At 45.6% G+C, this 26,744-nt stretch overlaps 1 protein-coding gene across 1 annotated transcript in view; it reads left to right on the top strand.

Annotated features, from left to right (window-relative positions):
- Window positions 1-10,186: 10,186 nt before the first annotated feature.
- Window positions 10,187-26,744, top strand: part of SAE1 (SUMO1 activating enzyme subunit 1) — a 73,927-nt gene continuing 57,369 nt past the window's right edge. Inside the window, exons 1-2 of the mRNA XM_082677858.1 lie at window positions 10,187-10,373; window positions 25,398-25,509. Of these exons, the coding sequence (XP_082533984.1) occupies window positions 10,276-10,373; window positions 25,398-25,509 (210 nt within the window). The 5' untranslated portion in view covers window positions 10,187-10,275. The remainder of the gene's footprint in view (window positions 10,374-25,397; window positions 25,510-26,744) is intronic.

Genomic DNA, 26,744 nt, shown 5'->3' with positions numbered 1-26,744 from the left:
GACAAACCCCGAAGTATATATCCAACAAGTGCATACAGAAGGTACAAACAAGATTAGGGTTAGTAGATGCAAACTATTACATATAGAATGGATGGACAATAAGGTCCTACGGTATAGCACAGGGAACTATATTCAGTGCGATAAACCATAATGAAAAACATGTAAAACTGAGAATATAAAAAGAATATATAGGGCTTCCCTGGTGGCGCAGTGGTTAAGAGTTCGCTTGCCAAGGCAGGGCACATGGGTTCGAGGCCTGGTCTGGGAAGATCCCACATGCCGCAGAGCAACTAAGCCCCTGCGCCACAGCTACTGAGCCCGCGTGCCACAACTACTGAAGCCCTTGTGCCTAGAGCTGGTGCTCTGCAATAAGAGAAGCCACTGCATAGAGAGGTCCATGCACTGCCATGAAGAGTAGCCCCCGTTCGCGGGAATTAAAGAAAGCGCGTGTGCAGCAAAGACCCAACGCAGCCAAAACTAAAATAAATAAATAAAAATTTTAAAAAAAGAACATATATATAAAACAGTCACTTTGCTGTCCAGCAGAAATTAACACAACATTGTAAATCAACTATACTTCAATTAAAAAAAATTTTTTTTTAAAGGTACAAACAAGAATGCTCACAGCAGCACTATTCGAAAGAACCCCTAACTGGAAACTTCCTAAATGCACATCAATAGTAAACCAGACAAACTGTAGTGTAGTCACCACTTTTGAGAGCCCCTGGATCACTGCATTATAAGACCCAAATGGCAGAGTCCTCTGCACTTGTAGGGACCTAGGGCAGGCCATCCCAAAATATACCTCAACGGCATATTGATAATTTCAAATAAAAGTTACTGAAAAAATGACTGATACAGGAGGGACACTTTGACCTTCCTCTCTGTCTCCCTGAAAACAGGAAATATATCTCCCATGTGAAAGGTGTCTTCCCTGTACTGAGAGGTAGAAAGACTCCCTTATCACCAGAGACAGGGAATTCAGGGCCAAGAAGGCTATATAAACAATATAAACAGTTACTTCTTTACTAATTTACTACCCAAGTCCAAACTTTGCTTAAATTCCTTAGTAATGAAGCACCCAAACCTAAGTTTCTTTGTTTTGTCAATTACTCTCCAATTTATTGTTTCTTTGTCTGAAAGAAACAATTTTTGTCTAGAAGTTGCCTGTTTTGGCCACTTCTTAGGTTCCATTTCTATGAGACCTCCATGGGCAAGGATTAAAATGTGTCTCTTTTTCTCCTGTTAATCTGTCTTGTGTCAATTTTATTACTAATCCAGCCACAAGAACTCAAGAGGGGTGAAAAGAGAAATTTCCCCTCTCCGATACACTGTATCTTGGACCAGCTAGAGAACCTCCTCTTGCATGGGGCTCAGAAGCTTTAGAGTTTTCTTTGCTGATGAGTGAGAGCAAGTCTCCCAACCATGAAGCAAATTGCCTCCAGAACTCCAAGAGGGCCTCCAAACATTTTGGCTTTTTTGTAGTGCGTGGGCGGGGGAGACACAAGTTTCAGCAACTCGCCTTTTGTTTTGGAAAAAATATTGCATTCCAACATACCTCTTCTTTTGGATCTCCAAAACATCTTTGAGCAGGCAGGTTCCTGTATTTTTCTGAGACAGAACCTTCTGTAATGCCCATAAATCTAACCAATGCCTCCATGGCACACGTTTCATTGTACTCTTGGAACATCATAATTCTGGCAAAAGATTTGTTTTTTCTAGTTCCTGGGGTGGCTCTAGGATGGGTTCTTTGCGCCACGGATGAGCAGTCCTTTAGAGAGAAGACACATCACACGGTGTAGAACCAGCACCAGCAGCTGGCTCCAACCTCTGGAAACCCTGGGGAAAAAAGGAGACCATTGGCCAAAGAGAGACATTACGGTGTGTTGGATCCTACTGATTGCCAACCCGATAGCTATTTCCACCTCTTTCTTGCTAATCCAACCTTGGATTTATTGGGGAGGTCGGAGGTAAAGAGGTCCAGTTTAGATGATCCTTGGTCTACCTAATTCTTAAGGTGATGATGTCGCCCCCTAGAGGACATTTTGAAAATTATGGAGGGAAATTATTTTTGGTCGTCAACTGATTCTCAGGGGGACAATATTGCTCCCTTGGGGATGTTTTGGAAATTTGCGTGAACTTTTGGGACATCACAATAATGAGGAGGTTGTTACCTACCGGCACTAGAGGATAGGGAGTGGGGATGATAGGATGTCCTGCGACATTACGTTGGTAATGAATGATTACCTAATGAACGCAGTTAACGATAGTTCATAAATAATGGAAAGAACAGTTTACACTAAGGTATATTAAGCTGTCATGCTGAACTTTTCCAGTTCTTTTGGAATTGTGTGCATAGCAAAGTCATGGTAGACTCCTGGAAATTTACAAAATGTATACCACTATGTTTGGGGTAATAAAAATGTTTTGGAACTTGATAGAGATGGTGGTTGCCAATGGTGGCTGCACTAAATGCCACTGAACTGGTCACTTTCAAATGGCTAATTTTAGGGACTTCCCTCGTAGTCCAGTGGTTAAGGCTCTGGACTTCCACTGCAAGGGGCACGGGTTTGATCCCTGGTTAGGAAAATAAGATCCTGCATGATGTGACGCAGCCAAAAAATAAAATAAAATGGCTAATTTTATGTTATGTGAATTTCACTTCTGTAAAAAAAGTTTAAAAATATATAAATTTGAGAATATATCATTACATTGAAATTTCTCTATAAGCTTTAGAAATGTATAAGGGGAAAGAGGGAAAGGGGACACTTTTAGATGTTGAATGAGTCTAGAAGTGCAGAGAAAATAATTTATAGAGCAGTTAGCTTTACTTTTCAGGGCTCTTTTTAACAAAGTGATCATTTGACAAGAGTTACTAAATACTCACAGGTAAAGGCTCAGATCACTCCCTAACCAAATGCAAATGAGTACATGCCATGGAAATTAAGGTCAATTTCAAGGTCAACATATTAACAAATAAATCATTCAACGCTAAGGATCTGTTTTCGCTCTTCAAAAGAGATTGACTCCTTTATTTTCCTTTCTATGATCCATTTACATTTCTCTTTAATAATATAAGGCAACTCAGCAAAAGTGTTTATTTCCAAAGTCTTATCCAAAAGATACTTGATATAGCCCTCTGCTGCCCAGTCATTCCATGACTTCTAAAAGTCTTTCCTGCACAGAGATTATTTGATCCTGTCATTGGATCATTTGATCCTGTGATTGGAAATAGTAGCACGGCATAGTTCGATAGCTTTAGATTCAGAACTTTAAAAAAAGTTAAAAAAAAAAACCAACCTTTTTATTATGGAAAAATTCAAAGATACACAAAAATAAAGGGAAGAGTAAAATGAACCCTCATGTACCCATCATCCAACTTCAACAATTATAAACTCATAGCCAGATACCCAACAAGGACCTACTGTATAGCACAGGAACTATACTCAATATTTTATAATAACTTATAAGGGAAAAGAATCTGCAAAAAATAGATATATATGTATGTAAGCGCATGAACAGGGTGGAAGTGGCCTGCTCTTTCCTGACTTAGCTCAGAAGTTAAGCAGTGTCCCTTTTGCCACATTCTATTGGTCAAACAGTCGCCAAATCCAGTCCAGTTTCAAGGAAGGAAACATAGACCTCCCACCCCTTCAATGGAAGTAGTGTCAAAGGGATGTTGCGAGAAGAGTATGTAGGATGAGAGATATTATTGTACCCATCTTTGCAAAATACCATCAGCCACAGTGATGATCAAGACAACTTAGTGAGGGACTTCCCTGGTAATCTAGGGGATGCCGGTTCCACCCCTGCTTGAGAAACTAAGATCTCACATGCCACGGAGCAGCTAAGCCCGTGCACCGCAACTACTCAGCCCACGTGCCACAACTAGAGAGCCGGTGTGCCTCAACCACAGGGCCCATGCACTCTGGAGCCTGTGTGCCACAATTAGAAAGAAGCCTGCATGCCGCAACTAAGACCGGACGCAGCCAAAAATAATAAATAAATAAATATTGATTTAAAAAAAAAAGAGAACTTAGTGAATCCCCTTGTCGCCATGATTTTTTCCCTAGTTGACATTATTTAATGCTGGGGAATATTTGGAGTTAAATATAGAAATGTTCAAGTGACCCAGACCTCAGGAATGAATTTTTAAAAATTTATTTATTTATTTTTGGTTGCATTGGGTCTTCATTGCTGTGCACAGGCTTTCTCTAGTTGTGGCTGAGCGGGGGCTACTCTTTGTTGCAGTACGCCGGCTTCTCATTGTGGTGGCTTCTCTTTTTGCGGAGCATGGGCTCAAGGCATGCGGGCTCAGTAGTTGCAGCACACAGGCTCAGTAGTTGTGGCTCATGGGCTCTAGAGCACAGGGTCAGTAGTTGTGGCACATGGGCTTAGCTGCTCCGTGGCATGTGGGATCTTCCCATACCAGGGCTCAAACCTGTGTCCCCTGCATTGGCAGACGGATTCTTAACCACTGCGCCACTAGGGAAGTCCCAGGAATGAATCTTTTGGTTTAAGGAATTTGTGCATATTTGGCTTTTTATGTACCAGAAATGTTTAAGAGAATCTGGCCTTCCAGAGTTTCCTGGTGAGATCTGTAGTTCTCAAAAAAAATTCTCAAAACTTTTCCCTGCATTTATTTAAAGACCTGGGATGACTAACTCTAAAATAGTTTAGCAAAATAAAAATTATATATATATATATAAAATGTGTGTGTGCGTGTGAGAGAACAAAAGTGTCAAAACTTAAAATTAATGAATCTAGATAAAGTTATGTAAATATTCATTGGACTGTTTCTTGTTTTTATAAATTTATTTTATTTTTATTTGTTTTTGGCTGCATTGGGTCTTTGTTGCTGTGCATGGGCTTTCTCTAGTTGTGGCGAGCAGGGGCTCGTCTTCATTGCAGTGCGTGGGCTTCTCATTGCGGTGGCTTCTCTTGTTGTGGAGCATGGGCTCTAGGCATGTGGGCTTCAGTAGTTGTGGCTCGCGGGCTCTAGAGCGCAGGCTCAGTAGTTGTGGCGCGCGGGCTTAGTTGCTCTGCGGAATGTGGGATCTTCCCGGACCAGGTCTCAAACCCGTGTCCCCTGTGTTGGCAGGCGGATTCTTAACCACTGTGCCACCAGGGAAGCCCAGGACCTACTTTGTGTAAGCTTGAAGATCTTTTTTTTTTTTTTTTTTTTTTTTAAGCTTGAAGATCCAAGTTTTTTTAATTGGTTAACTTCATCTTTTTTTTTTTTTTTTTTTTTGCGGTACGCGGGCCTCTCACTGTTGTGGCCTCTCCCATTGAGGAGCACAGGCTCCGGACGTGCAGGCTCAGCGGCCATGGCTCACGGGCCCAGCCGCTCCACGGCATGTGGGATCTTCCTGGACCAGGGCATGAACCCGTGTCCCCTGCATCGGCAGGCGGACTCTCAACCACTGCGCCACCAGGGAAGCCTGGTTAACTTCACCTTTGATTTATTGGTGTCACTTTTTCCCTTCATTAGAATTAAAAATTAACTATAATGATATAAACATATCAGTTATATAAATCAATATCATAAACCATAACTAATTATGAAGATACAGTATACTATAACTCATAGGACAAAAAAGGGCCTATTAAAAGTCCCAAATATAAAAATTTTTGACAGAATAAAATAAAATTAAAATTATCAAATGGCTCTTCTCATTCTGTCCCTGAACTTCAAACCATCTGCACCTGCATCTCATCCTCTAGAGTAAGATATGGGGTAAGGTCATGATTGGAGGCTGAATTGGGGGTCAGGAAGGCAGTTAGGAAAGGGCCTTTCCTAGGAGGCCCAGCAATATTTGGAAGAAACATGACAAATCTGAAGAGGCATGTGCTTCCCAAACTTGCTCATTTCAAAGACAGCCTCAAATTATTCTAAGCAAAGCAGTGCTCATTCTGGAAGAGTTGCACTAAAGAGTTGCTTTAGTGCTCAGGATCCTGAATTTTATTTTATTTTATTTTTTTGCTGAACCAGTGGCTTGCAGAATCTTAGTTTCCCGACCAGGGATTGAACCTGGGCCCTCCACAGTGAAAGCACAGAGTCCTAACCACTGGACCACCAGGGAATTCCCTAGGATCCTGAATTTTTTACATTCTCTGTTTGCCTCAAAGTACAATGATCACATATTGCAATTATCAAATAGATTTCCAGGCTTAAAAAAAAATAAAGAGACTTCCCTAGTGGTGCAGGGGTTAAGAATCCGCCTACCAGTGCAGGGGACATGGGTTCGAGCCCTGGTCCGGGAAGATCTCACATGCCGTGGGGCTACTAAGCCCGTGCGCCACAACTACTGAGCCTGCGCTCTAGAGCCCGCGAGCCACAACTACTGAGCCCCTGTGCCACAACTACTGAAGCCCGCGCGCCTAGAGCCTGTGCTCCGCAACAAGAGGAGAAGCCACAGTGAGAAGCCCACACACCTCAACGAACAGTAGCCCCTGCTCGCTGCAACTAGAGAAAGCCCGTGTGCAGCAAGACACAATGCAGCCAAAAAAAAATAAATACATAAATAAATTTATGAAAAAATAAAATAAAAAGACCATACACAAAACTAATACAATGTTATATGTCAATTATATCTCAGTTTTTAAAAAATTCATGATCTGGTTTCTCAATGATCCCTTTGTCCCCTGGGGTCACCATGGCACAGTCACCTGACTTCTTTTCATTCCTCCAGAGTCTGTTTGGTCATTACTTCCTCTGAGAGATGTTCCCTGAAACCACAGTACAAAATACTCCCCCTAGAGGTTATATATTGCCTAGTACAGGGCTGGGCATTGAGGACATCCTCAGGGAAATGTAAATGAATAAACCTATCAGATAGACTAAATTCAGAAAAATGGAGAGTGAGTTCACATTCTCACAATATTATTTCCTGACTCCTACACTAAGCCAGACACTGTCAAAGCTCCTTCTTTTCCTTGACAGCACTTCTCAAAGTTTCTGTTTATTTTTCTGCCACTTTCAGCAGAGAAAGGAACTAAAGTCAGGGAGAATAAGAGAATTGGGGTTGGGCAAAAACGGAGAGAATAGGAGAAGAGAGAATTGGGTGGGGAGAATATTCGGGTTATCTAATGCTCTGTAGCAAGTGATCAGCAAACTTGCGCCGCAGGGCTTTCTGGTTCTTAATTCCCCAACCAGGGAAACTGGGGCCCAAGCAGTGAAAGCGGCCAAGTCCTAACCACTGGACCACCAGGGAATTCGCAGCAAACAATTATTTTTCTTACAGATCAGCACTTTGGGCACGGCTTGGCAAAAATGGCTTCTCTCTCCTCCCTCTGGGGTGACTTGACTGTTTGCCAGAGGGTCTCCTTCCAAGACGGCTCACTCACGTGGCCAGCAAGATGGTGCTGGCTGTTGGCTGGGGCTGTTGGCCGGGCTGAGGGTCAGAAGCTTTGGTTCCTCTCCATATGGACGTCTCCATAAGGTGCTTTGTCTTGTGCTAGTATGGAGGCTGGGGTTAAGAGCAAGTGTCCCAACAGAAAGTGGAAGATGACCACTTCCTTTTTTTAAAAACAGCTTCACTGAGATATTCGCAGACCATGCAATTCAGTCGTTTAAAGTGTACAATTTGGGCTTCCCTGGTGGCGCAGTGGTTGAGAGTCCGCCTGCCGATGCAGGGGACGCAGGTTCGTGCCCCGGTCCAGGAATATCCCACATGCAGCGGAGCGGCTGGGCGCATGAGCCATGGCCGCTGAGCCTGTGCGTCCGGAGCCTGTGCTCCGCAATGGTAGAGGCCACAACAGTGAGAGGCCCGCGTACCTCAAAAAAAAAAGAAATGCTGTAAAGTGTACAATTCAGTCATTTTGGGTGTATTACATTATTAATTTTTTAAAAATTGTGGTAAAAATGTATAACATACAATCCACCATTTTAACCAGTTTTAAGTGAACAATTCAGTGGCATTAAGTACATTCACAGTGTCATGCAACCATCACCACTACCTACTTCTTTTTCATCGCCTTTTGTATCTGGGTTCGTTCACTTAGCATAATATTTTCAAGGTTCATCCAAATTGTGGCATGTATCAGTGCTTCATCCTTTTTTATGGGTGAATATTATTCCATTGTATTGATTTACCACATTTTATTTATCCATTCATCACCTGATGGATGGATTTGGTTGTTTCACATTTGGCTATTGTGAATAATGTTGCCATGATGATTGGCATACAAATATCTGTTTGAGTCTCTGCTTTCAATTCTTTGGGTATATGCCTAAGAGTGGAATTGCTGGGTCCTATGATAATTCGACGTTTAGCTTTTTGAGGGGAGGCTGCCCATTTCTTAATGGCTGGACTCAGAAATTGGCCCAGCATTCACTTCTATCATATTCTATTTTTTAAAAAATAAATTTATTTATTTATTTTTGGCTACGTTGGGTCCTTGTTGCTGCGCGCGGGCTTCCTCTAGTTGTGGTGAGCGGGGGATACTCTTCATTGTGGTGCCAGCTTCTCATTGTGGTGGCTTCTCTTGTCATGGAGCACAGGCTCTAGGTGCACGGGCTTCAGTAGTTGTGGCATGTGGGCTCAGCAGTTGTGGCTCATGGGCTCTAGAGCGCAGCCTCAGTAGTTGTGGTGCACGGGCTTAGTTGTTCCACGGCATGTGGGATCTTCCTGGACCAGGGCTCGCGCCTGTGTCCCCTGCATAGGCAGGCGGATTCTTAACCACTGCGCCACCAGGGAAGTCCCTCCATATTTTTTGAATGATACATTTTTAAAAAATATTTATTTATTTGGCTGTGCCGGGTTGTAGTTGAGGCATGAGGGATGTTTACGTGTGGCATGTGATGTCTTAGTTGCAGCATGTGGGATCTAGTTCCCTGACCAGGGGTCGAACCCAGGCCCCTTGCATTGGGAGTATGGAGTCTTAACCACTGGACCTCCAGGGAAGTCCCTTGAATGATATTTTGACCTCTGATGAATTGCTACTCTTTTCTGAGTCTCAGAGTCATATTGTAAAAGGGGAGGAAATATCTATCTCTGAGGTTCATAGGGTATGTACCTCACTGGACAAGGTCAGAGCACATAGTAGGAGCTTAATGTACCACCAGCAGTATAACCTCCTGAGGAAGCACGTGGGCCTGGATTTGAATCCTAGCTTCACTACTTCTAAGATATAAGACTTTGTTCAGGCCACTAATATCAATACTTAACTTTGCTGGACCTCAGACTCTTTAGCTGTGAAATGGGAATATTAAAGAATTTATCTACTCTTGCAAGGGTTAGAGAAATAATCCATATAAAACCCATTTAAATTCCATGAGAGGGCAGCTATATTTAATTCTTATTTAAAAATTAAAAAAAAAATTTTTTACTGTTCTACCCCTAGCACAGAGACTGATTGTTGACAAGCACGTTCTAGGGATTGAACCAGGGCCCTTGGTAGTGAGAGCGCAGAGTCCTAACCCTGGACTGCCAGGGAATTCCCAAACAAGTTCCTAATAAGTATTTGTTGAATGAATAATAAAAAGGTATTTTGCCTAGGGAAAATACATATTAGCTATTATTAGCTATTACTAACCTACAAGATTCCCCACCTGCTTCATATTATGATTTAATCTCTTACCACCCTCTCACTCTGCTCCAGCCACCCTGCCCTCTCCACAGCTCCTTAATTACGTTAGCATGTGCCAGCCTCAGGGCCTTTGCAGCTGCTGTTCTGTCCAGGAATGCTACATTTCCCAGTTATCTACCCAGCTTGTTTCTACGGTTCCTTCAGATCTCTGCTCAACAATCACCTGTCACCCTGTAGTCCCATATCCTGTTTTAATTTTCTCCAAAACATTTATTGAGGGCCTGATTTATATATTTTTTCCTTTGGGAACGTAAGTTTTTCCTCAAGGGAACGTAAGTTCCATGAGGGCAGGATTTTATCTATTTTACTCACCACCCTATTTCACAACAACCCCGTTACCGGGATTTCGGCAGACGCTCCATTTTACTTGCTGAATTGAAGGCCTCATAAACAACCACTTGGGTATCCTTGTGGGGCCAGAAGCCGCGCGGATTTTTGGCCAGGATTGGCAGGAGACTCCATCACGTGACTGGCTGATGCCCGCCCACCTCGGAGGCTAAGGAGGTCCACGTGGTTCCAGGGTCCAGGGGCAGGCGGGGCTTGGAGAAGGTAGTGCGCAGGCGCGATCCCTGGCGCAGGCGCAGATGCGGCCTGGGCGCGCGGCCCGTGGCGGTTGGCGGCTTGTGGGGCCGGCGGGCGGTTGCCGTGAGCAGGACCAGAGCTCCGGCGGTGAGAGCCGGCGCCATGGTGGAGAAGGAGGAGGCAGGCGGCGGTATCAGCGAGGAGGAGGCGGCTCAGTATGACCGGCAGATCCGTCTCTGGGGATTGGAGGCCCAGAAACGGTAAGGGCCGGTGCGGCTTGTGGGACTGAGGGTTTGGAGGGTGGTCTGGCCTGAGGCGTTGGGGAGCCGGAGGGTTTAATTTGAAGAGAGGAGGCGGGAATCGTGTACCCGGCCGTGGTCGCCTTCCTGAGAGGACTGGAGGGGTTGATTTGGGATGTTTCCTCGGAAGGTATGGGAAGCGGGGACGTCCTAGGTGGTGGGAGGGCTGTTCCGAGGAATTGGCGACCTCTAGAAGGGGAGCTGGGGGAGTTCTGAGCGATCCGGAGGATGCAGACTCAGGAACTCGACGCCCGAAGGGAGCGATGGTGGCGTTTGGATCGGGGTTAGGGACTTAGGGAATAGGAGGGGCCAGGAATGCATGGAAACGATGAAAGTGGCGGGGGGGCATAGTTCATTCATTCATAGGTAGTGGAAGCCTGTTCTCTGCTGGTTGCTGGGGAGACTGGCGAGCCCAGTAGATGAGAGTTTGCATTCATTTTTGTGGCCTCTAAGGAGTGGGCCAGTCTGAAAGAGTGAGGGTTTTTTCCGAGGGGTTTTGGAGCAAGTAATTTCAAGTGAGGTTCCTGAGAGGCACGGAGAGTCTGGGGGTGCTGGAGGTACCCGAAGAGATTGCTTGTGTCTAGATCTGGGGGTGTGTCCCGAGAGGACAGGATTGGGGATACCTTGGGTATGGGGGAGTAATTATCGGAGGGGCTGAGGTCTTTGAAAGAGGTGGTCGATATGATCAGATATTTATTGAGCACCTGCCACCGGCGCTGAGCGGGTATTAATGAACTAGGCAGACTCCTTGCCCACATGGAGCTTACGTTCCGGTGGGGGAGGCAATGCACATAAAAAATAATAAAATATTAGGCAATGCAAGTGCTAGGGAGAAAAAATAAAGCAGGGAAAGAGGATCAATAACGGATGGTGGGGTGGGAGAGCTATTTTGATAGGGTGGCCAGGGGAGGCCTCTGAAGAGGTAACATTGAGCCTCGGACCTGTATGAAAGGAAAGAGCCCTGTGGCCATCTGAGAGGATCTTCCTAGCATAGGGGACAAGTGTAAAATCCTAGAGGCCAGAGCATGCTTGGCAAATGAGAGCAACAGGGTGGCTGGAACCAAATGAGGGGTACCTTTTTTTTTCTTTTTTAAATTAATTAATTGATTGATTTTGGGCTGCGTTGGGTCTTCGTTGCTGCGCGCGGGCTTTTGTCTAGTTGCGGCGAGTGGGGGCTACTGTTCATTGCGGTGCGCGGGATTCTTATTGCGGTGGCTTCTCTTGTTGCGGAGCACAGGCTCTAGGCATGTAGGCTTCAGTAGTTGTGGCACGTGGGCTCAGTAGTCGTGGCTCGCGGGCTCTAGAGTGCAGGCTCAGTAGTTGTGGTGCACGGGCTTAGTTGCTCCACGGCATGTGGGATCTTCCCGGACCAGGGCTCAAACCGTGTCCCCTGCATTGGCAGGTGGATTCTTAACCACTGTGCCACCAGGGAAGTCCCAGGAGGTAGTTTTTGAATTCTAAGTGTGTTGGGAAACCTGTTGGAGAGTTTTGAGCAGAGGAGTAACACGATCTGAATTGTGTTTGAAAAGGATCGCTCTTGCTGCATGGAGAACAGGTGGAAGTGGGCAGAAGTGGAAATAAGGATTCCGCTTAGGGGGCTACTGTGGTAATCCCCTTGAGATGCAAGTAATGGTGGCTTGGAACTCTAGGGAAGGGATCAGATGTAGATTCTGGATATAATTTGAAGGTAGAGGGGACAGGCTTTGCTGAAGGATTAAATGTGTGGAGTGGGAGAGGCAGAACTCAAGGTTTTTGGCCGAAGCAGTTGGAAAGACGGAAGTGCCTTCACTGACTGAGGTGGGGGAAGAGTCAGCAGTTCTATTTTGGACTTAACGTTTTAGCTGTTTACTACACATCTAAGTAGAAATAAATATGTGAGTGGTTGAGTTCAGTGATGAGGTCTGAGTGATGGGGGGTGGTTATGTGATGTGCGTGAGTACAGAGGGCAGAATTAATTGATCCAAGGGTTGGGGAGGCAGGCGGGTCAAGAGGTTTGAGGGGCGGGAGCTTCTACAGCTTTTTGGTGAGAGAACTTGTGTGGTGGGTGGGGTGGGGTGAGGCCTACTTCAGGCTCATTTTAGGTGTGTGGAGCCTTCTGTGACTGGGGAGGAGGGCGCATTACGAGGCATTAGCAAGCACTGGTCTGAGGGTTGAAGGCACCTGAAATAGAAGATTGGGGATTAAATGATGAGAATGGGGCTGAAGACACAGTGTCGAATGAGTTTAGGAACTGCCGTTTGAAGGAGTGTTAGGGGTTCCTGAAGGGTTGAGAAGGGGATCCTAAGTGTACTAGAAGGGTTGATTCCAGGCGTTGGGGGCAGTAGGTGGTTTTGTTTGAGGCGGGGTAAAGTTGGTGAGGATTAAACTGGAATTAGTGAGAGATCTGTCGGAGGGGTAGGAATGAATGATTTATCTGAGGAGCATTAAAGAATGGATGGAGGGCTCCTGAGGGAGAGGTGACCTAAGGGGCAAATCAGAGTCGGGGTATGGAATTCTTGGGAGATGGGAGCTGTTCTGAGGAAGTGAAGATGTCTGGAACTCAGCGGAGAACCTGAAAAGGATTGGCTGAGGGTCCTGGGAGGGTAGGAAGGGGTTACCTATCATTTGGAATCTATAGATTTGTATACAGTCTTACAGAGTTGATTAAAGTGCTCTCTTGTCCCTTTTTCAGCTGAGTCTCATAGCAGCTCTTTGGAGAAGGAAAGGCAGTGATTTCCTCCTCTGTACAGAAAGGAAGGAGGCTCCGCAAAGCAAATTGACTTGTCTCTAAGGGAACTCCAGGTGGGATAGGAGAACTTTGGGGACTGGGGATCCTTGTGAAATAGAAAGCAGCCTGCGAATGGACAGACTGCATTCTGGCTACAGTTTTGCCTCTGACTCTATAATGTTGGACCAAGGTTGTCAGAGAATTGGAAGGGAGACAAATAATAATAAAAAGGGTCTTCAAGGGAACTCATACAGTCTGGAGGTTAAAAACTGGTGTGTGGGCTTCCCTGGTGGCGCAGTGGTTGAGAATCTGCCTGCTAATGCAGGGGACATGGGTTCGAGCCCTGGTCTGGGAAGATCCCACATGCCGCGGAGCAACGAGGCCCGTGAGCCACAACTACTGAGCCTGCACGTCTGGAGCCTGTGCTCCGCAACAAGAGAGGCTGCGACAGTGAGAGGCCTACGCACCGCGATGAAGAGTGGCCCCCGCTTGCCACAACTAGAGAAAGCCCTTGCACAGAAACGAAGACCCAACACAGCCAAAAATAAAAATAAATAAATTAAAAGAAGGCTCAAAATTAAAAAAAACCAAAAAAATGGTGTGTATCTCTCATACAGTGTTTTAATTTTTTTGAAATTAGTTGCTAGCATTTAAAAATCTAGAGAATTGGCCAAATTTGGGGCAGTTTGAGCATCAGAAGGAATAAAATCGACTTCACGTAGAAATATTTAATAATGTGTCTTCTGATGTAGTGAAATAAGAACCTCAGTGCATCATCTTCTGTTTTCCTGCCAGATATCATGTTTTCACAGAACAGAGGAACAAATTAAAGGACACCATTGAGGTAATGATGAGATGTCCAGAATGTGGAACGTTTTACAAGACGACTGCCCTGGTTCTCTTCCAGAAGTCAATGTCATGGAAAAAACAAGAGAAGGGACTGTTCTAGATTAAGAGAGTAAAGAGTGGAGCCAAATGCAAGGTGTAACCCTGACTGGATCCTGGTTCAAAAAGAAAACTTCCCTAAAATACATCTTTTAGGCAATAGGGGAAATTTGAGTATTCAGTCCTGTTAGATGATATTTGGGAATTATTTTCTAGATGTGATAATAGTGTGGTTAGGAAGGAGAATGTCATATTTTTGGAGTTGCATGCTAAAGGTGTGAAGTGCTGTGATGTCGGCATATGGGTAAAGCCAGTAGAGCAAAACATTAACTCTTCTTTCTGTTTTTCTGTATGTTTGAAATTTTTTATAATGAGAAGTTGGGAAGATGTGTCTGTCTTCCTCCCAACCAACCCCACCCTCCCCACATATGGAGATTTCACAGTGTCTGATTTCTATCTTTTGAAAAATAGTAAGGTCAGACATCTCCACATTGGTTGGAGCTAAGCAGTGGCCACCTCTCTTATTCGGCCGCACCGCGAGGATGTGGGATCTTAGTTCCCCAACCAGGGATCGAACCTGCGTCACCTGCATTGGAAGTGCAGACTCTTAACCATTTGACCGCCAGGGAAGTCCCGAGGCTCTTTTACACAGAGCCTGGGCTCTCTACTTGGCCGTCGTCTCCAGCAGCTCTGCTTCACTCATTGATAGAATTGCCTGGCCCCTGTAAGCACGTGAGTTTGCATCTCTTGCTGTGGCGCCGAGCCCATTTTGTGGATGAGGTTCAGGGAAGGGAGCCACCTCTCCCAAGGTCACACACCAAGTACATAGAAGAAGGAGGACTTGAATCTAAGCCACTAACTTCAGGTTCACTGCTATTTCCACAGTAGCTCATTAGCCACAATGGGAGGCTCATTCTTTCAATCAGATGAACATAAAGGAGAGTGTTGAAGCTGGCAGCCCTGTATGTTCTCAGACTGTGCTTCAGTTTTTGCACCGACTTTCACAACAAAGGCATGTCTAATTTTTCTCCTTCCACTCAGCGGTCATTTATCCCCTATCTAAGAGTGAGGAAGGAGGGTGACTGAGAAGGGAGAAGTAGAGGATAAGCTCCATGAGGGCAAGCACTTTATAAATGTCCAGTAATTAAGATGTGGGTTTTGATTGGTCTCTATTAAATTCCCAGTGCCTGCAAGTATGTAGGCATTCAGATATTTGTTGAGTGGATGAAATGATTGTACACTGCAAAGACCTAGGAAGTCCAGAAGCCTGGGTTCAATTCCCAGCTCTGCTAACTAGCTCTCTGACCCTGGGTGAGTCACAACAGTTTCTTGGCCTTAGGTTCCACATCTGCAAAAAAGGAGGGGTGAGTGTGACTAAATCTTTAAGGACTCAACTGAAGTTTTTTTTTTTTTTTTAAGATGTTGGGGGTAGGAGTTTAGTAATTTATTTATTTATTTTTGCTGTGTTGGGTCTTCATTTCTGTGCGAGGGCTTTCTCTAGTTGTGGTGAGCGGGGGCCACTCTTCATCGCGGTGCGTGAGCCTCTCACTGTCGCGGCCTCTCCTGTTGCAGAGCACAAGCTCCAGACGCGCAGGCTCAGTAGTTGTGGCTCACGGGCCTAGTTGCTCCGCAGCATGTGGGATCCTCCCAGACCAGGGCTCGAACCCGTGTTCCCTGCATTAACAGGCAGATTCTCAACCACTGTGCCAGCAGGGAAGCCCTCAACTGAATTTTTGACTTTACAGGAAAGGGGCTCCAAAAACTTCCCTGTTTTCAAGCACTCATTACCCTACACTGCTGCTGTTCAGACAGCGCTTCAGTTGGTTCCATAGGCACCTACTTGCCATGAAAGTGACTGAGTGTGTACTGGAGGCCAATCCTGGTTGTTTCATATAAGGATCAATTTTTTAGTTGTTAATAGTTGAGTTTGAATCTCAGCTCCAGAGCTTCATAGTTATCTAACCTTGGATACATTTCTTAACTTCTCTGTGCTTCAGTTTTCTCACTTGTCAAATGGGAATAACAGAATCTACATCATAAGACTATTGAGAAAGAAATGAGATTATGCATGAATAGAGTCTACGCACAGAAGGCATTCAGTAAGTTATAGCTACCATTATTTGACAAGTATAAATCACCAGCCACAAAATAAGGGAAACTAAATAGGAAATAGGTTGAGATAAATGAGATAAAGCAGGCGTCAGTGGGATGAGTGGAAACTCCAAAAGAACAAGGAAGACTGTAGGAGAAGCAGATTTGCCCAGGCAGATCGAGGTGAGGAACTGTCTTAAGGTCTGTCTTGGATTCTGTCAGGACATTTAAGTAAGTATAATGAATGGGCAGTTGGATGGGGCAGGATTGTAGATTTAAGTGAAAAGGACTGTACTGTTAGTTAAGCGGAGAGTATTTTTAGAAGGAGAAAATGGTCAGATCTTCCAAGTGGCCCCATCATTTTCCTGGTCACAGTGACCAGAAACCTAGGAGCCTCTGTCCTTTCTGTCCACATCCAGTCTATAGGGAATTCCTCTAGGCTCTGCTTCAAGCTCTGTCTCATCCTCCCTTCTTAGTCCAAGCTACCCGCATCATCTCAGGTCACCTCAACGGTTCCTCCCTGGTCTCCCCTGTTCCACGTGTGACTCTATAATCCATCCTCCACACAGCAGCCAAACTGATTTAAATTTAAAAAACAGATCACAGCAGTCCTGCTTAAAGCCTTCCAGTGATTTCCTGTATACTCAGATCTTTAAAAATCCGTTGCCTTTCCTGCCCTGCTTTGTCCGACCTTGCCTGCATCTCCCTGGATCACTCCATTCAGGCTGCTTGTATCTTTATGTTCCTCAGATATGCTAAAGCTCTCTCTGGCCTCGGGGACATTGTGCTCGCCCTACTTGAAATCATCTTATACAAGATTTTTGCATGACTCACTCTCACGCATTAGACTCTCAATAAATGTGGTTTGAATATGAATTTGGTCGTCTTCAGAATTTTTAATCATGAGTGGAATTCATTGTCTTGACTTACCTTGCAGTATGTATTGTGAATTCAGATTGTGGTGTAAAGACTGGTTCCTTCCTTCCCAGAAATTGAAAAGGTATTCCCATGGCAGCAGAAGTAGAGAGGAGAGTAAATCAGCAAGTATTTATTTAGAACCTACTATATGCAAGGCAGCATGGGGGAGACATTGAGAGAGGGAAAAAAAAAATCACAGATCCTGGTTAGAATTGAATTTGGGATCCCAGCTCTGGGCACCCGTTAGCTGTGAGAGCTTGGACACCTTTTCTGAACCTCAGTTTTTTCGTTTCTCAAGGCAGACATGGATCCTTTCCTATGGAAACGTGATGGCCTACTTGGGGGCCTGTGGAGCCACTTGGCCTTTTAGGGAGAGAAATTGTATGCAACATTTAGGATGTGTGCTTTTTTTCTGAGAGAAAAACAATGAAGAACCATAATCAAGGTTTCAGTGAGGCACTGTATGTATTGTACCTAGCTCAGTGCCTGGAACTTAGTGAGTCCTCTGTGGTTGGTAATTACTGTCACTGTTTTTTTTTTTTTTTTAATTGATTTTATTTTTGGCTGCATTGGGTCTTCATTGCTGCACGCAGACTTTTTCTAGTTGCGGGGAGCGGGGGCTACTCTTCGTTGCGGTGCGCGGGCTTCTCATTGCGGTGGCTTCTCTTGTTGTGGAGCACGGGCTCTAGGAGTGTGGGCTTCAGTAGTTGTGGCACACGGGCTCAGTAGTTGTGGCTCGTGGGCTCTAGAGCGCAGGCTCAGTAGTTGTGGCGCACGGGCTTAGTTGCTCCGTGGCGTGGGGGATCTTCCAAGACCAGGGCTCGAACCCGCGTCCCCTGCATTGGCAGGCGGATTCTTAACCACTGCGCCACCAGGGAAGTCCCTACTGTCACTGTTGTTACCAGTAGACTCTACACCCAGTATGTCACAGTGTAATTTTATATTTATTTGTGATCCTGAGAAACATATCACTTTAAGAGCATAGACTCTGGAGCAGTATCGCCTGAGTTGCTATCTGCTTTGCTGTTTGGTAGCTGTGTGGTCTTCAGCAAGGTCCCTAAGAACTGTGAGCCTCAGTGTTAGTTTCCTATTGGCAGCTGTAGCAGTTACCACAAATTTAGTGGCTTATGACAGCACAAATTCTGGAGTTCAGAAGTCTGGAATGTTTCCCTGGGCTAAAGGAGAATCAGGGTGTTGGGAGGGTTGTACTCCCTGTGGAGGCTCTAGGGAAGAATTTGTTTGCTTGATTTTCCTAGTGCCTAGAAGCCACCTGCATTCCTTGTCTTGTGGCCCCTTTCTTCATCTCCAAAGCATCTTCAAGTCTCTTCTGTGAGCAAGTCCTCTGCTTGTCATCGCATCTCCTCCTCTAACTCTGACCCTTCCGCCTCCCTCGCATAAGGGCCTTTGTGATTGCTTGGACCCACCTGGAAAGTCCAGGATAATACCCCCATCTCAAAACCCTTCATTTGATCACATCAGCAAAACTCCTTTTGTGGCGTAATGTAATTTATTCACAGACCCCAGGGATGAGGAGCATAGGCGTGGGGGGGGCATTATTTTGTCTACCACACTCAGCTTCCTTTATCTGTAAAATTAAGACTAATAATACTATCTGCCTTGCAGAGTTAGTACATGTAAGTTGCTTAGAACAGTGCTTGGGCATTCAGTAGGTGTATCCTAAGCGTTGACTGGTGTTATTTTATTCTGTTTAATGGTTGCCTAGTTTTCCATAGTAGGTGTGCACCATGGCAGTGTGGCCTCAGAGCGCACCATCTCAATCACTCTGCCCTATTGTTGCCCTTCTCTACTAGCTGGTTATATTAGCCACTTTCTAGCTGTGTAACCAGCTGTGTAAGCTAGTTAACTTCTTTTGTGCCTGTTTTCTCAGCTGCAAAATAGGGATAACAAGGTACCAGCTTGTAAGATTGTCGTGAGGGTTAAATGACATAATACACGTAAAGAGTTTAGAACAGTGGTTGGCACGTAGTGAGTGTTAGCTGTTGTTTTTTTTTTTGTTTGTTTTTTAATCTATTTATTTTTAAAATTTATTTTGTTTTATTTATTTTTGGCTGTGTTGGGTCTTCGTCACTGTGCACTGTCTTTCTCTAGTTGTGGCGAGCGGGGGCTACTCTTTGTTGTGGTGTGCAGGCTTCTCATTGCAGTGACTTCTCTTGGTGCGGAGCACAGGCTCTCGGCGTGCAGGCTTCAGTAGTTGCAGCACACGGGCTCAGTAGTTGTGGCACACAGGCTTAGGTGCTGCGTGGCATGTGAGATCTTCCTGGACCAGGGATTGAACCCGTGTCCCCTGCATTGGCAGGCAGATTCTTAACCACTGTGCCACCAGGGAAGTCCCGTTAGCTGTTGTTTTGTTTTGTTTTTTTTTGCGGTACTTGGGCCTCTCACTGTTGTGGCCTCTCCCATTGCGGAGCACAAGCTCCGGACGCGCAGGCTCAGCGGCCATGGCTCACTGGCCCAGCCGCTCCGCGGCATGTGGGATCCTCCCGGACCAGGGCACGAACCCGTGTCCCCTGCATCGGCAGGCGGACTCTCAACCACTGTGCCACCAGGGAAGCCCTAGCTGTTGTTTTGATCATCTTTTTTTTTTTTTTTTTAACATCTTTATTGGAGTATAATTGCTTTACAAAAAATATGGAATGCTTCACAAATTTGCGTGTCATCCATGCGCAGGGGCCATGCTAATCTTCTCTGTATCATTCCAATTTTAGTATGTGTGCTGCTGAAGAGAGCACTAGCTGTTGTTTTATTACGTACCAGCTTTATGTAATTCTGCCGATGGACATTTGGGTTTCTTCTGGTGTATTTTTTTTTAATAAATTTATTTTATTTATTTGTTTTTGGCTGCGTTGGGTCTTCATTGCTGTGTGTGGGCTTTCTCTAGTTGGAGCGAGTGGGGGCTACTCTTCGTTGCAGCGTGGGCTGCTCATCGCAGTGGCTTCTCTTGTTGCAGAGCACAAGGCGTGCAGGCCCAGTAGTTGCAGCTCGCGGGCTCTAGAGCGCAGGCTCAGTAGTTATGGCGCCCGGGCTTAGTGACTCCGCGGCACATTGGATCTTCCCAGACCAGGTCTCAAACCCGTGTCCCCTGCATTGGCAGGCAGATTCTCAACCACTGCGCCACCAGGGAAGCCCACTCTTGTGGTTTTATAGGTGAGAAATGGTGACTCAGAGTAGGGCTGTGTGGCTGTGAAAATGGAGGGAAGTGGTGGACGACGCTGCTGTGAATAGCATTGTACATGATTTTTGTGCCCACGTGAGTATTTCTGCAGGATTGATTCCAAGAAGGGAATTGCTGCATTAGAGCCTGAGTAATGATAGCTAACATTCATTCAATGCTGACTATGTGCCAGGTACTATTTTAAGTGCTTTTCTGTAATTGAGCCGTAAATAAGCAGTAATCTCAGGGCCCCTAGAATGGTTAAGGATTAAAAACATAAACATGATATTCAGTGTTGTTGGCAGTTGAATTAAAAAACTTCCCAAGGGACTTCCCTGGCGGTCCAGTGGTTAAGCCTCCAAGCTTCCACTGCAGAGGGCATGGGTTCGATACCTGGTCGGGGAACTAAGATCTCGCATGCTACAAGGCATGGCCCCAAAGACAAAACAAAACAAACAAACAAAACCCCAAAACCCTCCCGAGCAGTCAGAGTCTATGGAGCTCTCTAGGATGGAGCAATCCTAGAGAGGCCATGGGCTGCATGTGATTTATGTCAGAGGCATTTTTGTGGAGCAGTTACTGGAAGAGTTTAGAGGGTACTCACCTGAGTGCCGTGATAAGGACTTTTTGAGGAAATGGCATTCGAGTTGGGGTTTGAGGTCTGGAGGAAAGGCTTGACGAGGCAGAGAGAGGAAGACAGGGTGTGTTTCAGGTGTGTGGAATGTTGTGATTTAAAGTCTGCAGGTGGGGGACTTCCCTGGTGGTGCAGGGGTTAAGAATCCGCCTGCCAATGCAGGGGACATGGGTTCGAGCCCAGGTCCAGGAAGATCCCACATGCCGCGGAGCAGCTAAGCCCGTGCGCCACAACTACTGAGCCTGCACCCTAGAGCCCATGAGCCACAACTACTGAGCCCATGCACCACAACTACTGAGCCTGTGCACCACAACTACTGAAGCCTAGAGCCCGTGCTCTGCAACAACAGAAGCCATCACAATGAGAAGCCCACGCACCGCAATGAAGAGTAGCCCCCGCTCGCTGCAACTAGAGAAAGCCTGTGCACAGCAGCGAAGACCCAACGCAGCTAAAAATGAATGAATGAATGAATGAATGAATAGCTTCTCTTGTTCCTGCACTGATTTTTATTTATTTATTTGTTTATTTTTGGCTGTGTTGGGTCTTCGTTTCTGTGCGAGGGCTTTCTCTAGTTGCGGCGAGCAGGGGCCACTCTTCATCGCGGTGCACGGGCCTCTCACTATTGCGGCCTCTCTTGTTGCGGAGCACAGGCTCCAGAGCGCAGGCTCAGTAGTTGTGGCTCACGGGCCCAGTTGCTCCGCGGCATGTGGGATCTTCCCAGACCAGGGCTCGAACCCGTGTCGCCTGCATTGGCAGGCGGATTCTCAACCACTGCGCCACCAGGGAAGCCCCTGCACTGATCTTGATGCTAGCAGATTTGGGATTTCCTTCAGTGATATGACCAAAGGGTAAAATGGTGGGGGGGAGGAGGGAGAGAACATTGACATAGGCATATGTCTGGGACTCAGCTTCTCCATTATTGCTTTTTTCTACACGGCCCTTCCACTGCCAACCATAGCCTAGGTGACAGGAGCCTTTCAAGTGATAATTCTACTTCACCAGAATAATTGGGCAGAGGGCTTAGGGCATACAAGCAAGGTAAATAACAGAGATGATCTGGCAGTAGTGGAAGGTAAGGCAGGGAAAATGGGAGGGAGCCAAGACTGAATGGGTTTAAATGCCAGCTTAATGGGTTTTTTTTCCTCTGTCAGATTTTTTGAAAATCAGAATCAAACCCATCACTGAGCCCTTTTGTAATTAAGGCAGTGGGGATTGAAGAGATGTTCAAGTAACTTTTATGGAGCACCTGTTCTATGATGGGGAGGATGCCAGGTGGTTTTGCATACATGTTTGACCAGGTTGCCGAGGAGATTAAATCATGAAGTCAGAATTGGTATCTCCATTTTACAGATGAACAGACTGAAGGTCAGAGAGGTCGTGCAGTTTGCCTGCGTACCCAGTTGGGAAGTGGCAGAGCCAGAAGTCAAGCCCAAGTCTTCCCACCCGGAGGGCGTTAGTGATGGGCCACGCTCATTGCTGAAGGAGCAGCAAGGAAAACAGTGCCTGAGGAGAAGTTAGTGGGTTTGGAGATGAGGGGGCCATCGGTAACGTCTGAGGGTACAGAGTTCCCAGAAGTGAGTGGGGCCGGTCTAGCTGTATCCTTGAGGTAGATACAGCAGCCAAACGGGAAAAGACTGTCACTCAGACTGAGAGGGACCGTGGAACCTGGAGTTCCAGGCGCAGCAGTGTTAGGACCAGGTGAAGGGAGGGCTCGCAGGCTAACAGTGAGAGCAGAGACCTGGAAGGTACAGCTAAATGCACGGCTGCTCAGCCTTTCTAATGTCAAAGGTTTGGTATGTGTTCTCTTTGGAAACATTGCATATTTATTAGATGTGCTGATTCTCAAGGGATTGGAGCGACTCTGGAAGGCTGCGTGGCTTCCTTCCTTCTCCCCTCTGCTGGTGTAATGCTATCAGTCTGTGATAAGAGACCTGCTCATTGCTAGCATCTCTGTTATTTACCTTGCTTGTATGCCGTAAGCCCTCTGCCCAATTATTCTGGTGAAGTGGAATTGTCACTTGAAAGGCTCCTGTCACCTAGGCTATGGTTGGCAGTGGAAGGACTGTGTAGAAAAAAGCAATAATGGAGAAGCTGAGCCCCAGACATATGCCTATGTCAATGTTCTCTCCCTCCCCCCTACCCCCCGCCATTTTACCCTTTGGTCATATCACTGAAGGAAATCCCAAATCTGCTAGCATCAAGAATCAGAGAAGCCCGCGCACCTCAACGAAGAGTAGCCCCTGCTCACCACAACTAGAGAAAGCCCGCGCACAGCAACGAAGACCCAACGCAGCCAAAAATTAAAAAAAAAAAAAAAGAATCAGTGCAGGACTCAATTTTATCAGCCATCATTCCCATTAAAGACTTCTAGCCTGATGACATGCAAGTGTCCATAATTATTAGAACCATTTTTGGAAAAGAGTTTCTGCATGTTCTCCTTAGTAGTGGTACTTGATGAGAATGGACTCATTTCATAAATTAGGAGCAAACTCATTGGTCAGCAGAACTTGAATTTAGGTGAGACCGTTCTTAGTTCTTACTAATGCTTTTCAGTATGAATAATCATACATTTGCTGCAAAAATATTAATGAGTTTGATTACAGGGTGCTGCCTAAGATCCTGATGGGGTTTTTCATGATATATGATGCAAACTCTTTTTTTTTTTTTTTTTTTGCGGTACGCGGGCCTATCACTGTTGTGGCCTCTCCCGTTGCGGAGCACAGGCTCCGGACGCGCAGGCTCAGTGGCCATGGCTCACGGGCCCAGCCGCTCCGCGGCATGTGGGATCTTCCCGGACTGGGGCACGAACCCATGTCCCCTGCATCGGCAGGCGGACTCTCAACCACTGCGCCACCAGGGAAGCCCGATGCAAACTCTTTATTTCCTTTTTTTGGCCTACTGGGCGGCTTGTGGGATCTTAGTTCCCCAACCAGGGATTGAATCCAGGCCCTCAGCAGTGAAAGCACGGAGTCCTAACCACTGAACCCCAAGGAAATTCCCTTTATTTCCTTTTTCAAATATGAAAAATTCTGATTCTGAAACACTTCTGGTTCAAGGGATTTCGAATAAGGTACTGTGGACCTATACTGCTTTCTGCTGACCTCAGAGTTAAGTCCAGACTTCTCTGACTACCTTTTTTTTTAAAAAATTTATTTATTTTTGGCTGCATTGGGTCTTCCTTGCTGTGTATGGGCTTTCTCTAGTTGCTGTGCGTGGGCTGCTCTTCATTGCAGTGTACGGGCTTTTCATTGTGGTGGCTTCTCTTGTTGCAGAGCGTGGGCTCTAGGTGCGCGGGCTTCAGTAGTTGTGGCACGTGGGCTCTAGAGTGCAGGCTCAGTAGTTATGATGCACGGGCTTAGTTGCTCCGCGGCATGTGGGATCTTCTCGGACCAGGGCTTGAACCCGTGTTCCCTGCATTGGCAGGCGGATACCCAACCACTGCGCCACCAGGGAAGCCCTACCATTTTTTTTTTTAAGCCTCATCTTCTGTCACTCTCCAGGCTCAGAATGAGCTAAACACTTCCCAGATGCACCCTCTTTCATGCCACCTTGTGTGTTATAGCTTAAATAGTACCCCTTCTCCCCTTCTCTTCTGCTGTCACACTAGTTCAAGCCATCATCCTCTCTCACCTTAACTGTGACACTCTTCCCCTTCCAACCGTAACCCCCCCCAATGGCTTTCCATCATGTTTAGAATAAAATCCAGAATCCTGACAGTGCCTGTAAGAGCCTTCATGATGTGGCCCCTGACTCTTTCTACAGCCTCATCTACCATTCTTACCTTTTTTTAAGATTTTTTTGATGTGGACCATTTTAAAAGTCTTTATTGAATTTGTTATATTATCGCTTCTGTTTTATGTTTTGGTGTTTTGACGGGGAGGCATGTGGGATCTTAGTTCCCTGACCAGGGATCAAACCCCGCACCCCCTGCATTGGAAGGTGAAGTCTTAACCACTGGACCACCAGGGAAGTCCCCCATTCTTCCCTTTGCTCACTCTTCCCTTTGCTCTTCAGCTGCTCTATCTGCCTTCCTGCTCCTGGAATATGCCAAGCACTCCTCTGCTTCAGGGCTTTTGCACTTGCTTTTTTCTCTACCTGGAATGTTCTTCTCCCAAGTATCTGTATATATGTCCTTCATTTCATTTTGATTTTTGCTCAGCACCTCTGTGGAAAGGCCTTCACGATCAGTCTGACTAAACTCACATCCTCCATCATTCCTGATCCATACCATGCTTGATTTTCTTCACTTTTTGAGATATTATATATCTCTATTTGTTTGTCTGTCTCTACAAAATACAAGCTCTGAGGGCAGGAATTGTGTCTGTTTATTCACTGCTGTATTTCTACACCTTGGAGGGGGGCCTGGCATAGTAGGTGCTCAATAAATATTTGTTGAATGAATTGTTCTCAGCAGGATAGATTGGAGCCTGTCTCTTTTTCAAGATTTGAGGCCTGGATGCTTAAGTGCAGTTAATGAAATCCAAGATCATTTCCCTATTTTTGTCTTGTTTTGTTCTTCAATAACTCGGAGAGCTTCCACTGTCCTCTTTCATCCTGTTGACAATATCTGCCTTGTAGGCTGCGGGCCTCCCGGGTGCTTCTTGTTGGCATGAAGGGACTCGGGGCTGAAATCGCCAAGAATCTCATCCTGGCCGGAGTGAAAGGACTGACCATGCTGGATCACGAGCAGGTGAGATGCCGCCTTATCACTCTCCTTCGCCATCTCCCCTCTTTGGTATAAACACGTGGAGATTTCGTGCCTTCCTACTTGCCCCTTCTGGGCTGTGAAAGAGGAGGGCTGGCGTCAGTGGCACCGTAGCCCTTGGAGACTGACGGCGCCAGCACCGGGTTTGAATTCAGCTCCACCATATCCTACAGGGTGATGACCTTTCCCGTCTGTGAAGTGGAGTTAGCATCTCCCTTGGAGGGTGATTGTGAGGAGTAGAGGAGTGCTCTTCCAATTTGTACCTTTAAATCACCTGAATCACTCATTTAAAATACAGAATTGCCTTGGGGCTTTGTTTTGGTGTAGCTTTCACCCCTAATGATTCTACCTTACAAAGCCTGAGGTAAGGCTCAGGAATATATACATTTAAAAGGTATCTCAGAAGAAAAGCAGAGGTGTCTCAGGAGATCTTGATGGAGATGCTTCACAGGCATTACCTTGGGAAATGTTGGATCAGAGAGAATGTATATGGACCACTTAATGTAGTGCCTGCATGTAGTAAGCATCCAATAGTTAATTATATGATAAAATATTATTTAATTGATAATAGAACCATAGTGCCCAACCCCTATGTAGCTTTCTCTGACCTATCTTTTCTCCAGAGTGAAAATAACTGCTGCTTTGTCTACATTCTCATGCCTCAATGACATTTTGGTTTTCTTTTATAGAAAATTTCAAATATATACAGAAGTAGAATAATATTTGACACCTCACCTACTTGGCTTCTACAGATACCAATGTTTTGTTGATCTTTTTATTTATCTTTTCCCCTGTATTTTTTGGGACAGTTTTTTAAAGCAAATTCCAGAAATCATGTATTTTTTCAGTTAAAATATTTCAAAAATTGTGTTGTCACATATTATTTGTGTCTTTTTTTCCTTTTAGGCAATGAACAGGGGTCCTGTCTCATGCTAAGTAACTAGCACACACAGTGCGAGGTATAGGCTCTGTAGACAAAAGTAAATGTTAATGAAATTTTTAAAAGCTCTCCTGTTTGGAGTTTCAGGAGAAAATAATATCTAGAATTTTTGTTGTCTTAATTCTCCTGCAATACGAAGAGACACATAGGTTGGCTCACTTAATACCACAGTCACAAATTGATTTTTGACTTGAATTCAAAACTTTCTAAGGAAAGAAAATCCCTGCAAGCAAGCTGCCAGATAATTAACTGAACCCTCCCAGCTTTGACATCCCCCCGC

This window comes from Grampus griseus (assembly GCF_964374135.1).
Source record: "Grampus griseus genome assembly, chromosome: 19".
In the NCBI taxonomy this organism is placed as follows: Eukaryota; Metazoa; Chordata; class Mammalia; order Artiodactyla; family Delphinidae; genus Grampus; species Grampus griseus.
Note: the sequence above shows the minus strand (reverse complement) of the source record. Positions and strands in the feature narration are given on the sequence as shown.